This window comes from Ranitomeya variabilis, chromosome 7 (genome assembly GCF_051348905.1).
Source record: "Ranitomeya variabilis isolate aRanVar5 chromosome 7, aRanVar5.hap1, whole genome shotgun sequence".
NCBI lineage: Eukaryota > Metazoa > Chordata > Amphibia > Anura > Dendrobatidae > Ranitomeya > Ranitomeya variabilis.
The window spans coordinates 19,396,736-19,414,617 of NC_135238.1; the positions used below are offsets into that span (position 1 = coordinate 19,396,736).

General features: G+C 39.6%; 1 protein-coding gene and 1 long non-coding RNA gene across 11 annotated transcripts in view; one reads left to right on the forward strand and one right to left on the reverse strand.

The window, feature by feature from the left end:
- LOC143785491 (uncharacterized) overlaps nucleotides 1-17,882 on the forward strand; it is a 161,535-nt gene that overhangs the window by 106,818 nt on the left and 36,835 nt on the right. The window contains exons 5-8 of one of the 6 annotated variants that reach the window (XR_013217997.1): nucleotides 6,267-6,307; nucleotides 7,583-7,698; nucleotides 8,088-8,314; nucleotides 10,608-11,993. This is a non-coding gene — a long non-coding RNA (uncharacterized LOC143785491). Of the gene's footprint in view, nucleotides 1-6,266; nucleotides 6,308-7,582; nucleotides 7,699-8,087; nucleotides 8,315-10,607; nucleotides 11,994-17,882 lie in introns of those variants that run through there. The other 5 variants (XR_013218002.1, XR_013217999.1, XR_013218001.1 and 2 more) reach the window with 5 other exon arrangements.
- Nucleotides 1-17,882, reverse strand: part of CACNA1H (calcium voltage-gated channel subunit alpha1 H) — a 417,575-nt gene that overhangs the window by 57,778 nt on the left and 341,915 nt on the right. For all 5 annotated transcript variants that reach the window (XM_077274375.1, XM_077274377.1, XM_077274373.1 and 2 more), the window contains exons 11-21: nucleotides 14,469-14,620; nucleotides 12,350-12,535; nucleotides 12,002-12,119; nucleotides 8,167-8,322; nucleotides 4,914-5,004; nucleotides 4,209-4,417; nucleotides 3,595-4,029; nucleotides 2,909-3,009; nucleotides 1,700-1,823; nucleotides 1,269-1,337; nucleotides 1,009-1,190 (exon numbers count right to left, since the gene is read on the reverse strand). In XM_077274375.1, coding sequence (XP_077130490.1) covers nucleotides 1,009-1,190; nucleotides 1,269-1,337; nucleotides 1,700-1,823; nucleotides 2,909-3,009; nucleotides 3,595-4,029; nucleotides 4,209-4,417; nucleotides 4,914-5,004; nucleotides 8,167-8,322; nucleotides 12,002-12,119; nucleotides 12,350-12,535; nucleotides 14,469-14,620 — 1,823 coding nt within the window. The remainder of the gene's footprint in view (nucleotides 1-1,008; nucleotides 1,191-1,268; nucleotides 1,338-1,699; nucleotides 1,824-2,908; nucleotides 3,010-3,594; nucleotides 4,030-4,208; nucleotides 4,418-4,913; nucleotides 5,005-8,166; nucleotides 8,323-12,001; nucleotides 12,120-12,349; nucleotides 12,536-14,468; nucleotides 14,621-17,882) is intronic.

Here is a 17,882-nt window from a genome sequence, read left to right on the forward strand (position 1 = left end):
CATGAATGCAGAAAAGTGGCGACATGTCTCCTGGTAAATCATCAATGTCAATCAGTGAGACCGTCGCAGTATGGAGAACCCCCATAATGTAGTCATCCGCCTTTGTGACATTTCTTAAGGGTCAGAATCCTTTGGGGTAATAGAAGTAAGCACAGAATTATGTTTTTGTCATTGGATCTATCGTAAATGAAGATACAACTCTAATCTTAATATCAGTTCTCAGGAATTAGGGTAAAAAGAATCCACTGTAAAGCCGCCTACAATTTTGCCAATGAACCTGCAGAAAAATGTGCATTTTTTTTTTTTCTGCAGATCGGTGTCAAAATTGAGAATAGATTTCTCTTCTACCGCATTGCTGTCAATTTCCCCTGCATTTCCATGGCTAGGACTGTGTAATCCTCTAAGGATTGTCTGTCCGCATATCATGAAAAATGTGCAGTGTTTCCACACTCTCAGGATTAGGACCAGGGTAATAAAATTCTCACATGGTTGTAAAGTTCTGGGACTCTGTTTAGTGATGCAGGCAGAGGTCACATCACTGGTGAAGATCTTGAAGTGTCCCTCAGAGTAGCTTTTTAACCTTATTCCTCAACCTATACCATGGACACTTGAGTAGATTCGTAAATGTTGAGTAGATTCAGAGTTGGCTCAAGGCTGGTGGACCAAAATTTAGTGGAAACCTCAACCCAATTGAATCCCAATGTGTTAGGCATAGTCTGTAGGAGGTGTGGAGTAGCCAAAACAGTGACTTTCTTGACTACAAGAGCTAAAGTGTCTTTACCTGTTATGGGCTAGATAGGATTTCCAAACAGCCCTCAAAAGATCCAAGACGTTGGGGTCTAAAAAGTATGCAGAGTTTATACTATGTAAGAGATCAGTACATAGACAAAACCAACCTGGGCAATGAGGCTGTGAAGGTTCCCAGGGCATGGGCTTCTCATCCCTTCCCTTAAATTATAATCTTGAGTAGATAACATGATTTACATCTGGAAATTTATGAACCTCTACCTCAATGGTCGTAGTGTTCTTAGAAGCCTTAAGACCCTGAGGATCCCCAAGATCTTGGCTCCATCCGATGCTAAGGACACAATGATATCAATAATGGACACAAACACCAGGACTCCATCAAGCACGTTCCAGCTACTCTGAAGATAAGCGTGTTCTCCTGAAAAGAAACCCAAGGCGACCACCTACGAGACAGAGAAGAGGTCGTCATAAGATGAAGAGAATCAAGAACCTTCTCTCCAATAAATGGGAGTCTATGTTACCTTAATGGTCATCTCCACCACGAAGATGGCTGTGAAGATATAATTGGAAACGCTCAGGAATATCCTTTCCTTGGTAAATAAAACAAAAGAAGATGATGAAATGAGAAATGCCGCGCTCTACACCATCTAATTCTGTTAAATGGAGCAGAAGATCTGATCATCTAACATTTCATTATTTCACCCAGGACGAGAAGGAGCTTAATGAAACCAATTTATTGAGATTCTTCTCTCCATTTCCAGTGATTCCTCTCATTACCATTACTCATCATATACAGTTAATATCTCCGAGCCGAAGTTCTGATTTATCAACATATCATTGCCTCAAACGGGTGTTAAAAATTGACTAGAAAGTATAAGGAACTTCTCCAACATTGGACCTATTTCATCAACTCAAGACCATCATGACACTAAGCTCTATGATGCCACCTTACCATGCTGTGTTGTTCGATATCCGGTCTCTCTAAGGCAATGGTGATGCAGTTCAAGAAGATGAAGACGAGAACCACGTGGTCAAACATCTTGTGTGCAATAACCTTTTGGCACATCATGCGGAACCTGAACGAACAGACCATACGTGACTGTAAACCATGAAGATGACGGTGGCACTGACAAATTATATTTGTGTTGAAGTGATAGATGAGGGAAAGCTTTATACATTAATGGTGGTCAATTGTGTTGTGTGTGGCAGTAAAACCACCAATTGTAGATTACGGACAGAGAAAACACATATAGGGGATGAGGTACCTGGTGCTGGGTACACAGGGGGCATCAACTGCTCCTCCTAAAGTGGGCACAACAGTCTTCCTAATACCTGTCACTTGTGACCATCATTTCACTGTAAAGCTCTGGTGTTATTTGGTCAATTTCAGCATTGTAGGGCGATAATTAGGTGTGGCAATACTATTAAGGCACTGCATGGTAGATTGTTTGATGCCACACAGGCCATCATACTATGTAAGGAAGACCCTGTTAGCAGTGATAGATGGCACTAAGATGGACACAGATGATGGGTGAGTTGAGATGAGATACCAAACATTGTTCTTGAACACTTAGGTGTTGGTCATTGGGTTGGAGATACTTGATGGTTTTTATGGTAACGCATAGTAGTAGGTGCTTCTGATCATGGTCATGGAGAAGGGTGACTGGCGATTGGAGAAGGGACTGTGTTTTATACATTAAGATGTAAGTAACAGGGATGGTACAGGCCTACATGGTCATGAAGGTTGATGTTGAAGGCTAATAAATTTGGCTACCATGATGAAGACATGTGATTGAGATAATGGTATAGATCTCCATACACATCTTAAAGTTCACCAAACCTGCTGCTGATATCAACAGGCTTGACTGACAGCCTGATGTGTATTGCTGTCTCCGAACTCTGACTCGACAAGTGACAGAGGAATCAGTAAGTTGGATTTACATCGACTCTTATGTTCTCCAGGAGTCTATAAGAGGACGCAAGAGTCTGGCAGCGGCACTCATTGCCTTGCCTGTGTATGGGGGACTTGGAAGAAATAGCTGTTTGCTGAACTATCATTCATCCGACAGCTATCCATTGTGTATGGAGGGGGCCTTAAGACAAGGTTATGTTTAGAAGGTGGGTTGAATCTTGAGTTACAAAGTTGTTAGATGACTCTTACTGGTTTTGAGGAGCAAACATGTAAAGTGACCAGTCTTCATGCGTCTTGCACCATTTGGGTTTGTAAGGCTCTAGTGTCTTGCGGAGACGGAAACAGTAACTCTGCAACGATAGAAGACGAGAGAAAATTAAAGTTTAGCGTAAGCAGAGTGTAGATATAGGGGGTACAGAGATAGCAGTAGTCACCCAGGCCCTCAGGCTTGCAGCCCCCATTACAGATTTTGCATTAGGCCCAGGAGGTACAAGTTCTAAGTCTTTCATCCAAAACTCCCCACATTCAGATGGCATACCATGCTGAGCGGAAACTTTTAATTTTGAGATCGTGTATAAGACTCCATGAAAAAGAAAGCTACATGGAGCCGGAATAATTATAACATCAAGATTAATTAGCCGAATGTGATGTAACCGAGAAGTAAAACTTAATTGCGCTGTATTTCCTGTAACAGAAATGAGTATTAATTAGTTGCTGGGTTACTGCCGCGGTAAGCACACGATGGAAGGATTAATACAATGAATGTATATTACTCAAGATCTTCCTCTTCCCAGACGAACCGTTAACGAAGAAGTAATTAAGGATGATGTGTCTGCATTTGTCTGAAGGAGAGGATGGGCTGTGAGTGATCAGTGGACAATAGGTGACCATAAGAGGTGCTGCCTTAACCTAGGACATGTGCTGCAAGGACTCACATCTTCGAGGTCATCCTCGTAGTCCGCAGGATCTTCTTTGTGCTTGTCCACTCTCACAAACAGGTCACTCGGCACGTGCACCATCTTTCCATTGCAGTCTTGGTAGTCTGCGGGCACCATGGCCAAAGGGCTGACGCTTAGTGAGTGTCGTAAGGTGGGAACTTGTAGAAGCTCTGGGATGTCCATAGACCCCCGAGTGTCTAGAGATCCTGCTCGGCGATGGAGGGCTATCCTTCCCACCGAGCTGGTCTTGCAGTCATCAGAATCCTCATCCGTGCTGCCCTTGCCTTCCCCAGAGAGGAGAGACTCCCTTTCCCCAGTTTGGCTCTTCTTCTTGATACTTGGTGCCCGACCTAGGCTATTCCAGCTGGACCGGCGGCTCCCCCAGTTGCTATAGGTGCCCCACGGTGCACATGGAGAGCTTCGGACACTGGCCTGGGGGAAGGTAAGAAATAAAGAATAATCTACTGACTGAGAACATAACCCCATCATTTTACTGTTAAGTTGGCCAAAAATATCTACAAAAATTTCCCAAAGAAGGAAGTTGCAGTACCACAATGAGGCGATATACTCTATATCAGGTAAGAATCCTACATTTAGGATTGGACACCCACCAGAGACTTCTGATCGCAGACTGAAGGATCCATAGACACATTGCTTCCTCTCCTCGAATCCACGAACGTGTGTACAGAGTCCATGCATGGGGAGCTCTTCGGCGTTGGCATGGGTGTGGCGGCAGTGCGCATGATGATGGGAGGGGGCATGGCACAGCGAGGATCCAGGTGTCCATTAGGGGTCACTGCCAGCGAATACATCTTCAGCTCTAAGGAGGAGAGGACACGAGGGAAGGACTGGTTATAGGGACCGTCTGGTCCTCACATGTCATACAGACTAGACAGAAATGACACGTGGAGTCAGTGCAAGTCAGGATTTTATCGTTCACTCAAAGGGGTAGTCTAAGAATATGGAAAATGGGCAGGAAATGTTATAAATGAACATGTGGTCCTTAACAGTCCTGCAAATATGAAGTTACATACATCATTCGTGATCGCTACAGTCAAATTGCTGGACTCTGGTGACATTTGCATCTATGCACTTGACTGATGAGGGCAGTGACTGGCTGCAGCACTCACGTGAACGATACCATCACTGCTGGTTCGGACCGGACGATTTCATTTTGCTCACAAGTCTCCAAATATAGTCATTGCTTCACTCCTGAGACACCTTTTTCATGCAAAATTACCCCAAACTGAACCCTTGTTTTTGGTACATCCGTCCACCCAATCCCCAAATCACAGGGACTATATTACCGCCATCACCTGTAGCCCGCAGATCCTTCAGCTTTTCCAAGTCTTCATCAAAATTGGTGGAGATTTTGTCATCTTCGGTGTCTGACCTTGTGGCATCCCCCTGGCATACAGATATAGGGATGAGTGATGGGATCATATAAGAGATGGAATCGGCTGACGTCTGACAAGAACAACACAGATCTCACTTCTGCTGCGTCTGCAACTTGCGCAGTTTTATCTCCGGCTGATGGATGAAACGTCTCTAATCTGTTTTACACAGTCCTGCCAGTGCCAGGATTAACTGTGTAGAGTGTCAGCGAAAAGTCCAACACTCGCTTATCAGAGGGTTACAAATCTCTGCTTATTACCCTGTGAGGGGCCCTAACAATGCGTATACATATGTATACAGTATATATACCGCAATACGGTACACCCAGTAGGCTCGTGTGGTGTGATATTTGGGGGTGCACATACTTATGACCATGTGCTATGTATATTGTAATCATATTTACACTGCATTTCATTAAGTTTAGTTGATGTAGTTGTATATCCATATATTATGTAGGTACAGACAGTACTGCCTCCTTGTCTCTTTCTGTAAATGTAATAGGTGCACATGGCTATACCACGCTGTTGCTCTCTGTAAATGATGCAGGCACAGAAAGTACTTCCTGCCTGTCTCACCCTGGTAATTACAGATAAAACTGCATACACGTTTCTTCCTGTAAATGATAAAAATACAGGTAGTGCTGTTTTCTTTTATCCTCTGTTTATGTTTTAGGTACAGATAATATTGCCTCTCTGTTTCTTATAGGTAATATTGCTTCCCCATATCTCACTGTAAATGAAATAGGCACAGTTAGTACTGCCTGCCATATCTCCTTGTTAATGATGTAGGCACAGATAGTACTGCGTTCATGTCTTTCCCTGTAAATGATATAGGCACAGTTAGTACTACTTCCTATCTCTCCCTGTAAATGATTTAGGCACAGATAGAGCTGCATTCCAGACTCTCCCTGTAATTGATATAGGCACAGTTAGTACTGCCTCCTGTCTCTCCCTGTAAATGATTTAGGCACAGATAGAGCTGCATTCCAGTCTCTCTCTGTAAATGACTTAAACACAAGTAGTAATGCATTCCTGACTTGTAAATTATGTGTGTACAGGTTAGTACTGTTAGTACACAGAGTATTGTTCCTTCCAGTAAATGTTTAACATGTTTTACTGTCTCTCTCTGTAAATGATATAAGCACAGGTAATACTCTCTGTTCCTCCTTGTATACTGTATGATTTATGTAGCGATAGTATTGCCTCTATGTTTCTTCACGTAAATGATGTAAATACGGATAATGCTGTCTTCTTGTCTCTTTCTCTTTGTTTTAGGTAAGGAAAATATTGCCAGTTTGTATCTCCCTATAATAGATGTAAGTATAGATAGTATTGTCTCTCTGTCTCTGCCTCAGATGATATATAAGCACCTGTAGCACTAATTCCCATCCCTCCCTGTAAATTATATAGGCACAGGTAGTACTGTCTCCTTAGCACTACGTGTAAGTGATGCAGAAACAGGTAGCACTGTTGCTATGTCCCTTCCTGTAAATGTTGAACATGATTTACTTTCTCACTCTGTAAATGATTGTAAGCACAGATAGTACTTCTTCCCTGTAAATTATATAGGCACAGGTAGTACTGTCTCCTTAGCACTACGTGTAAGTGATGCAGAAACAGGTAGCACTGTTGCTATGTCCCTTCCTGTAAATGTTGAACATGATTTACTTTCTCACTCTGTAAATGATTGTAAGCACAGATAGTACTTCTTCCCTGTAAATTATATAGGCACAGGTAGTACTGCCTCCTTATCTCTACGTGTAAGTGATGCAGAGACAGGTGGCACTGTTGCTATGTCCCTTCCTGTAAATGTTGAATATGATTTACTTTCTCACTCTGTAAATGATTGTAAGCACAGATAGTACTTCTTCCCTGTAAATTATATAGGCACAGGTAGTACTGTATTCCCTTCTCTATTTGAGAATGATGGAGGAAAAGATAGTATTATAGTTGTCTTCCTGGAAACGTTGATTGTGATTTACGGTCTTTATGTAAACAACTGTAAACACAGATAGTAGTATATCTCTTATCACTCTATGTCTATTATGCAGACAGATAGTTCTGCGTCCCTGTCTCTACCGCTAAACAATGTATGTTAAGATAGTACTGTTGTCCTGTCTCTTTGCGCAAATGATGAAAATAATTTACTATCTCTCTCTGCAAATGATATATGCTGCCTGTATATGTATTAGGTAGATAGTATTGTCTTCCTGTATCTACGTGTAAATGATGTCAGCACAGATAGCACTGTCTTCCTGCTTTCTATGTACAACAAAGGAAGCTTTATTAACAAAAAAAACCTCCCAAATCCATATCCTCCCTTAATTGTTCAGTTACTTATCTCCTACTCTAATTTTCCAATGAACTGAGCTCAGCGATACATCACATACTACAGTCCATTACTTTATTACATTCCTACGATGACTTTATCTTTTCCGACATTTACGCTAATTTGATACTCGAAGTGGCCGGCTGTTGAGGGGGCTATGGACGATTTATCATATTAATGTCCATTCCTTCTGTGATATTGTTAAAACTTCACAGAATTGATGAATACTTTGATGACTAATTGAATTTTTTTTTTTAATTAGACGAAGACTTGGGTGATGTTAACGAGGTGCTAAAGACGGTCTAACACCCTCCAATCCTTTACTGAGGCTTCAAGGTTATTTCAAGACTTAGATCATCACTTGGCAAATTTCTCCTGGTTAGCAGAAAAATGGGAATAGTCAGCATTGTAGGAGGGGGTCCGGAGAGATGGGGGCTTCATTTCCTGGAACTCTTGTAATTTTTATTATCCATTTCAGGCTCCATTTCGGGCCCATAATTCACTAAGTAGTCAGACTGTGCCAGCCACTCTTCTGTGCATGTAGATTACGGCATTACTGTGACATGGATATATCATGCCCACTTAATGCTCTTGACTTTATCTTCAGACAAAGCCTTCTTCTTTATCTTGACACGTCTCCTGCTGGTGGGCGCTGTCTACACCTGTCCTCGTCTACTTATCTGGTACCATTATAATGCAACCTGAATAACAATACTTATGTCAGTAGCAGTAGCAGTCCCTCATTCCGAAAGTTCACCCCCTATTAGGCTCAGTCCCAGAAATGTCTGCCTATGTGTACATCCTGGTACGGATAAAGACCAAGAGAAAGTTGACCAGTAACGTTACCTCTGCCTGAAAACCTTCCACCAGAATGGCCACCAAAAGGTTAAACAGGACGTAATTTCCAAATGTCATCAGAGCTACAAAGTAAAGAGCCGCCCAGGATGAGGTGGAAGCCATTCCGTTATAAAGGACCATGTTCCAGTCTTCCTGGGTAAGAATCTAAGAGAAAGCGAAAGTAGACAAAGTAACGTAAAATAAAAAAGATCGATCTAATATGTATTCACGTATTATAGTAGTTATATTCTTGCACACAGGGGCAGTATTATAGTAGTTATATTCTTGTACATAGGGGGCAGTATTATAGTAGTGATATTCTTGTACATAAGGGGCAGTATTATAGTAGTTATATTCTTGTACATAGGGGCAGTATTATAGTAGTTATATTCTTGTACATAGGGGCAGTATTATAGTCGTTATATTCTTGTACATAGGAGCAGTATTATAGTAGTTATATTCTTGTACATAGAAGGCAGTATTATAGTAGTTATATTCTTGTACATAGGAGCAGTATTATAGTAGTTATATTCTTGTACATAGGAGCAGTATTATAGTAGTTATATTCTTGTACATAGGGGGCAGTATTATAATAGTTATATTCTTGTACACAGGGGCAGTATTATAGTAGAGTAGTTATATTCTTGTACATAGGGGCAGTATTATAGTAGTTATATTCTTGTATATAGGGGCAGTATTATAGTAGTTATATTCTTGTACATAGGGGGCAGTATTATAATAGTTATATTCTTGTACACAGGGGCAGTATTATAGTAGAGTAGTTATATTCTTGTACATAGGACAGTATTATAGTAGTTATATTCTTGTACATAGGAGCAGTATTATAGTAGTTATATTCTTGTACATAGAAGGCAGTATTATAGTAGTTATATTCTTGTACATAGAAGGCAGTATTATAGTAGTTATATTCTTGTACATAGGAGCAGTATTATAGTACTTATATTCTTGTACATAGGAGCAGTATTATAGTACTTATATTCTTGTACATAGGGGGCAGTATTATAGTAGTTATATTCTTGTACATAGGGACAGTATTCTAGTAGTTATATTCTTGTACATAGGAGTAGTATTATAGTAGTTATATTCTTGTACATAGAGGGCAGTATTATAGTAGTTATATTCTTGTACATAGGAGCAGTATTATAATAGTTATATTCTTGTACATAGGAGTAGTATTATAGTAGTTATATTCTTGTACATAGGGAGCAGTATTATAGTAGTTATATTCTTGTACATAGGGGCAGTATTATAGTAGTTATATTCTTGTACATAGGGGCAGTATTATAGTAGTTATATTCTTGTACATAGGAGCAGTATTATAGTAGTTATATTCTTGTACATAGGAGCAGTATTATAGTAGTTATATTCTTGTACATAGGAGCAGTATTATAATAGTTATATTCTTGTACATAGGAGTAGTATTATAGTAGTTATATTCTTGTACATAGGGAGCAGTATTATAGTAGTTATATTCTTGTATATAGGGGCAGTATTATAGTAGTTATATTCTTGTACATAGGGGCAGTATTATAGTAGTTATATTCTTGTACATAGGAGCAGTATTATAGTAGTTATATTCTTGTACATAGGAGCAGTATTATAGTTGTTATATTCTTGTACATAGGAAGCAGTATGATAGTAGTTATATTCTTGTACATAGGGGGCAGTATTATAATAGTTATATTCTTGTACACAGGGGCAGTATTATAGTAGTTATATTCTTGTACATAGGGGCAGTATTATAGTAGTTATATTCTTGTATATAGGGGCAGTATTATAGTAGTTATATTCTTGTACATAGGGGGCAGTATTATAGTAGTTATATTCTTGTACATAGAAGGCTGTATTATAGTAGTTATATTCTTGTACATAGTGTATTATAGTAGTTATATTCTTGTACATAGGAGCAGTATTATAGTACTTATATTCTTGTACATAGGAGCAGTATTATAGTACTTATATTCTTGTACATAGGGGGCAGTATTATAGTAGTTATATTCTTGTACATAGGGACAGTATTCTAGTAGTTATATTCTTGTACATAGGAGGAGTATTATAGTAGTTATATTCTTGTACATAGGAGCAGTATTATAGTAGTTATATTCTTGTACATAGGAACAGTATTATAGTAGTTATATTCTTGTACATAGGAGCAGTATTATAGAAGTTATATTCTTGTACATAGGAGCAGTATTATAGTAGTTATATTCTTGTACATAGGAGCAGTATTATAGTAGTTATATTCTTGTACATAGGAGTAGTATTATAGTAGTTATACTCTTGTACATAGGGAGCAGTACAACCTGTACAACCAAATCTTAGCAGAGACCGTCACCTGACACTAATATCTGGTTCTCATTCTCTGCAGTGTGATAGGATAAAGGAAGAGTCTGATTCCCTCTTTCTTTTGTTGTCGGTTACTTTCTTAGATTTTAGGTGTTGATGCCAGGATCAGACTTTCTGCCTCCAGTTGGAAAGCATCAAAGCTATTTTTTTTTTAATGATGAAGTTAATTAGGCTTCGAGCGCCCACTGTGGAAATATGGCCGTGGTTCTAACAACAGATTGTTCTAAATCTTCTTCAAAAAGATTCAGATGAATGCAGGAATTCTTGACGGTTCTCTCTACGGAGCCTACGACTATTCCTTTACTTTGTGGCCAAGACAAAATCAATGAATAAATACTAATTCTGAGATTAAAGCTATTGGGTGTATACTCAATTATTATTAATGAGAATAACCCATCACACATATTATTATTATTAGATATATCTTCTTGCCTTTCAAGATCATGAGCATTTTAACATTTTATTTAAAAGATAACATAGCCCCATAATATTGATTAAAATGAGGCCCTTTCTGGTACTCATTGACAGTACCAAACCTCTAGCTATGGGAGTAGTTGGTTTCATTTACAGTACCACACCTGCAAGTATAGCAGGACTTGGTGCTTATTGATAGTAACATACTTCTAACTATTGGAGGACATGGTGCTAGTTGACAGTACAACACTTCTAAGCATGAGAGGACCTGGTGCTCCTTTACAATACCCCACCTCAAACTATGGGAGGACTTGGTGCTCATTGACAGAACCACACCTCTAAGCATGTGAGGACTTGGTGCTCCTTGACTATACCACACTTCTAAGCATTGGAGGACTTGGTGCTTGTTGACAGTACCACACTTCTAAGCATTGGAGGACTTGGTGCTCCTTGACAATACCACACTTCTAAGCATGGGAGGACTTGGTGCTCCTTGACAATACCACACCTCAAAGTTTGGGACGATGTGGTTGTCGTTGACAGTACCACACTTTTAAGCATGGAAGGGATTCGTGCTCGTTGACAATACCACACCTCAAAGCATAGGAAGACTTGGTGCTCATCTGCCCTCTTTCACTTCCATGATCAACTGGTAATCTCTCACATCCATGTTTGTAGGACTTGTAACAGGTCCTCAGTCATCTCGGTAAGGGCTACAAGATCTGGCAGATACTCCATAAGTATAGGGGGAGCGGGTACTCAAAATAGGGCAACATGTAATTTGTGAACATGAATATTGCTCCAGAATAAGACCATAGATCAGTGCCATTTGTAAAGAGGTTCCTAGTTCTAGAAAAGTCCTTTTCTGCCAATCTAGGTTTGAGAAAAACATTTGACTTGTGATCGCTAGGGATTAAACTACCTAAGAACCAAAGCATTTTCAATCTGGCTGTAAGGGAACATGACCGTAGCATCCAGTCTGTCTCTCTATTAATCAGATTTTGGTGATACCTGGGAACAGAGGTGAGGACACTTATGTAACAGCTGATGGGAATGTTCTTACCTGGAAAACTGTCACGATGGCCCAAAGAAGGGAATCAAAGTTCTTCCGGTCGGAAATAGTGTCTCCATTGTCTGCCCTCAGATTAAACTTACAGCCGAAAAGGTGCATGCCAAGAATGCTACAAGGGGCAAAGAACATAATAAAATCAGTAAATCGCCCGACTGAAGGATGTCTATGGGAAAAGGGCAGGTTTTGAAGACCTCACTCGTAGACTTACGTGATCATCATCAATACTATTATATCAATAGATTAAAAGATGTTTCTTGCTATGGATGATGGGACATTATGTATATAGAAGCATGGATGGCAATAATGGGCAATTCGGATGTAGCAGAAATGAACCAGTACCTGAAGATAAAGATGAAAAGCATGAGAAGCATGCAGAACGTGGCCACATTGTCCATGGTCTTCATCAGGACCACCAGTTGGCGGCGCAGAGCTGGCATGAAGCGGACCAGCTTCAACACACGAAGCAGCCGGAAAGTTCTGAGCACAGACAGACCCCCGTCTGACTGTCCGATGATCTCCCAAACACTGAATAATGGGAAAGCAGTATAGCGGTAAGTGTCTCCATCAATGTCACATGGCAAATCACTGGCCACAATTTTACACTATGGGCAGCGTGAGATGAGGCAACGGCAAAAGCTTCGTAACTAGTGACGTCGCCCAGTTAGAAACTGGCGGTATAGCAATCACCTATACCTATAAACCATGAAAAGGCCCTTTATCTTTCTGAAGACTTTAAATATATTCCTAAAACAGAAAGACTGATTCATAAGTGTTGTAGTTCCTGTAAATGATTTTAACTTAAAATTACATTAGATCTTTTTTTTTTTTTCACTAATATAAATTAGTCTGTGGTGGCGCTGTTTCCTGAAAGCTTATGAAAAAAAATCATCATTCGTAAAGTGGTGAGAAGTGGTACTGCAAGTGACAAAACTAATTTTGGTTAAAAATAAAAAGCTGCACTAGTATATATGATTCCTTTATTACTTGAAAAAAAAAGAAGAAATATTCATCTCAGATGACTTTGGATATTTCCTTTAAAGGTCAACGGCAAAAGCTTCTTAACTAGTAATATTATCCCTTTACGTACTATAAAGCGCCTATAACTATAGAGTGTAAAATGGCTCCTAGTCCAATCTCTAAGCAATAAATATATTCCTAAAATGGATAGAACGATTCTTAAGTGAAGCCTTTCCCACACAACTTTTGTTCTGAAAATTATAGCTACTTGACAGAATTCATAGGTGGTGGCGCTCTTTCATGAAAGCTTATGAAAAAAATCATCATTCGCAAAGTGGTGAGAAGTGGTACTGCAGATGAAGACATTTAAAAAAAAAAAAAAAAAGAAACAAGAATAAAAATAAACAACACTAGAATAAAATATTTATCGTCCTGAAAATATTATTTTATCTTTTTTTTTTTTTTTTTAAAGAAAATTAATGTCAGATTTACTTTAATGGTCAAAGACAAAAGTTCCTTAACTTATGAACTGGAAAATAACGATTGGGAGTAGAAAACACCTATAACTATACAATATTTTTAAAATAGACATAATGATTTTTCAAGTGTAGACTTTGCTATAAATATACGGAATTTACAAGGGTGGCGCTGTTTCATTAGGGCCTATGAAAAAAAATAATTTGCAAAGTGGTGAGAAGTGGTACTGCAGGTGACAAAAGTTTTGCAAAACTTGTTTTGATGTAAGAAAAAGCAGCACTAGCATATATTATATAATGTGATACAATTATTTTCATATTATTATTTTTCTTTTCAAATAAAAGTCGTTTCAGATGATTTGGGATATTTCCTTTAAGGGTCATGCTAGGTTCATGGACAACGGCAGTACAGGTATAGTTGATATCTTTCCGAATTTCGGCACCACCAGAGTCCTCCATGGTCAGACAGGGTCTGTTATGTGACAGCACTTTATAAAAGATACTTGGATGATTCCACCTAGGTGGGGACGGCCTTAGATTTCCTAACGAGGGAATCAATTTAAGAAGTCAGTTTCATTTAAAATGCATGCCGCTGAATAATCGGCACCCAGCATCTGGTTCAGCCTCTGAAAATGAGTATTGACTTTCCTGGGAGAGACAATCTTTTTAGCGAGTTGAGGGGTCACCGTGGCAGGAGAAGAAAAAAAGTTAGGAAAATGTCATTCAGAGTAATAATGCCTGCGGCTCAGTTCTCAATCCCTTCTTATACAAAATCTGAGGCTTAATTATGTTCTGAAAGGGAACCGTCCTCAGAGTAGACTGCTTTGATAAACCAGGCACAAATAGTTTTGCCCAGAGTAGGGCGGAGCATCAGATCGGCCATGCTCCGCCCTCTCAGACCCTGTTTTGTCCCTGGACTGTTCCTTTAAATTTTTTGCACATGTGTAGATAGATTAAGGAAATCCAAGGGAAGGGGCAGGAATTTAAGGGAAACTCCACTCGATAAATGAGAGAGAAGTGATCACCTGATGACGACGATGATCCCATCAAAGATGTTATATGGGTTCTTGATGTAGCCAAAGATTCCAAAAGCGAGAAGCTTCAGGAGCATCTCCAGGGCGAACATGCTGGTGAAGACGATGTTACTGATCTCCAGGGCGTTGGTCAGCTCCTCCGGCTGGAGGGAAGAAGCACAATGCATGGTTACAGAGGCAGCCGCTACTGTCTGCTGAGCCGGGTATCTAAGCCTATCGTCTGCTGGTGTATCGAAGCCTATCATCTGTGAGCTGTGTATCTAATCCTATCATGTGTGATGCTATCTGCTAAGATGTGCATCTAAGACAACCCCATTAAATTGCTGCTGTCAGAGTGACTAGTTAGATGAGCACCATGGCAGCTGGAATATAAAGGCTGAGATACACGGCTCAGCAGGCAGTATTACACAAGACAGGATTAGATACAGCAACTCAGCAAATAGTAAAATACATGATAGGATTATGATAGGATAGGACACAGCTTAGCAGACAGTATCATACACAATAGGATTAGGTACACGACTCAGCAGACAGTATCACACAGGATAGGATTAGATACACGGCTCAGCAGACAGTATCACACAGGATAGGATTAGATACACAGCTCAGCAGACAGTATCACACATGATAGGATTAGATGCACGGCTCAGCAGACAGTATCACACAGGAGAGGATTAGATACACGGCTCAGCAGTCAGTATCACACAGGATAGGATTAGATACACGGCTCAGCAGACAGTATCACACAGGATAGAATTAGATACACGGTTCTGTAGATAGCACACAGGACAGGATTAGATACACAGCTCAGCAGACAGTATCACACAGGATAGGGTTAGATACACATCTCAGCAGACAGTATCCACATGATAGGATTAGATACACTACTCAACAGACAGTATAACACATGATAGGATTAGATACACGGCTCAGCAGACAGTATCACACATGATCAGATTAGATACACAGCTCAGCGGACAGTATTACATAGGACAGGATTAGATACATAGCTCAGCAGACAGTACCACACAGGAGAGGATTAGATAGACCTCACAGCTTTACAATTTTCTGTTGTGTGACACTGTATTACATTATGAGGAGTGTAGTGCTTATAGGATTAGATACACTGACTCTGAGTACCATACATAAGAGGCTTAGATATTCCATCTAATCAGCAGAGGGTGTTGCACATGAGAGGATTAGATACACTGGCTAAGAGTAGGATTGTACATAACACCCCCTATATGTAAAAGCCATTAACAACCTTCCCTCCCCCGGATATTTTCTCCTCTTTTCTGGCGTGACCTTGATGAGGGGGCAGAGAATGTGGCATTAATAATTCGCCGACCCCCATATAGCGAGGAGCGGACCATAGACTGAGACGATAATAAAGGAGACACTTTGCATAACTCAGTCGCCTTTTTTTTTGTTTTTGGCACAGAGAGACTTCTCCTTATGATCAGATTCTTCACGTCTTTTCAGCCTGCGACTTGTCCTCTATCAAGGAGTGAAGTCTGCGGAGTGTGAAGGAGCTAATTAGATGCCCAGTGGTTTGGCTGCGTTTCAGTACGCCGGCTGCACTGTGGATGCGGCCTGGTCCATGCGCTTGGCGGGAAGCCACCGAGATACAGTAGCTATTACAAATAAAGGATATATATATCTGTCGGGTGCAGGCGAGAGACATATTCATACTTGCCAGCTGTCCGGGGGCTGCCAAGTGCCGAAATATATATTTACTGGCAGACATTTTTAAAATAAAATGACTTTCGACAGCCAGTAATGAAAGAAGCGCCTATTAGTAAAATTTAGGATCCCTTCTCAAGCTAACGTCAAGCTGCCCTGAACTGCACAAAAGTGAAAACCTCATTTTAATATCTTATTCCTACATTGAAATAGAAGCACTTGAAGGTGCAGGCCCAAAGCCTGAGGCTGCACTACTGAAAGTGCTCCCAGTTGCTGCAAAAAACACCAGGAAAGCAACTCTCACTGCAGATTTCTTGCGACTGAAGCTGGGACTCCAAAAAGCACTTTGAGGAATGCTGCTAAACATTCGGATTGAGAGTAGTGGACAACCCTTTAAAGTCGTCCTTTCATTGGATTTTTTATATTGTAGCTCCTCCAATTGCCGCTGCCCTACTGCTTCGGGAACAGTTTTTCTTTTTTTTCTATGCCACTCCGTTCCAAAGTTATGCCCCCTAGTAATAATGGTGCAAAGTTTTCCTTCAACCAATAGAACGTCTCTGTAGGCGTGGCCATGTTTTGATTGGCTGATATCAAAGAAGAAAAAGCAAACACCCACAGAGAAGTTTTGTAGGCTACGCACAATTGCTTGAATGGAAAACTTACATTTTATTTACGGGGGTATAACTTTAGAATGGAATGGCACAGAAGAAAAAGAAAAACTGATCCAGAATCTGTGGAGCAGTGGACATTGGAGGATGCATTCAGTTTAAATTGAAAAATCCAGTAAAACATCCCCTTTAAGAGAACTATGAAACCCAAATAGAAAAGGATTAATTTTTCTTCATTTTTAAAAATTGATTTAAAAGCATGGTTTCCCATGCTTAGTGTATATGACCTAAATGTCCTATGTTTGGGAAAAAATCTGTTAAGCAAAATATTAAATTCAAAAAGAACGTTGAATGTATCGTAACTCGCTGCAGGAATCCGGACCAGAGACAAAATGGCATTAAAATAAAATGTGTCTCCGGGGGAACGTTCTGTTACATGCAAATGCTGTTTAGCGCCACTATCTATAATTGGGGCTTCTTCGCAAGAAAAAGCAAGTTTCCTTTTTAATTTGACAAGGATTAAGAAATGTAACGTAATTACTGAAAAGCTAAATGTTATTCATTTACTGACTGCTCTATCAAGAAGCAAAATCAACATCTAAAAAATATATATAATAAACATAAAATACTATTATATACATATAAATATTCCTTACCACTATAGTCAGTATTATAGTAGTTATATTCTTGTACATAGGAGCAGTATTATAGTAGTTATATTCCTGTACATAGGAGCAGTATTATAGTAGTTATATTCTTGTACATAGGGGCAGTATTATAATAGTTATATTCTTGTACATAGGGGCAGTATTATAGTAGTTATATTCTTGTACATAGGGGCAGTATTATAGTAGTTATATTCTTGTACATAGGGGCAGTATTATAGTAGTTACATTCTTGCACATACGAGCAGTATTATAGTAGTTATATTAATGTACATAGGGGCAGTATTATAGTAGTTATATTCTTGTACATAGGAGGCAGTATTATAGCAGTTATATTCCTGTACATAGGGGCATTATTATAGTTGTTATATTCTTGTACATAGGAGCAGTATTATAGTAGTTATATTCTTGTACATAGGGGCAGTATTATAGTAGTTATATTCCTGTAC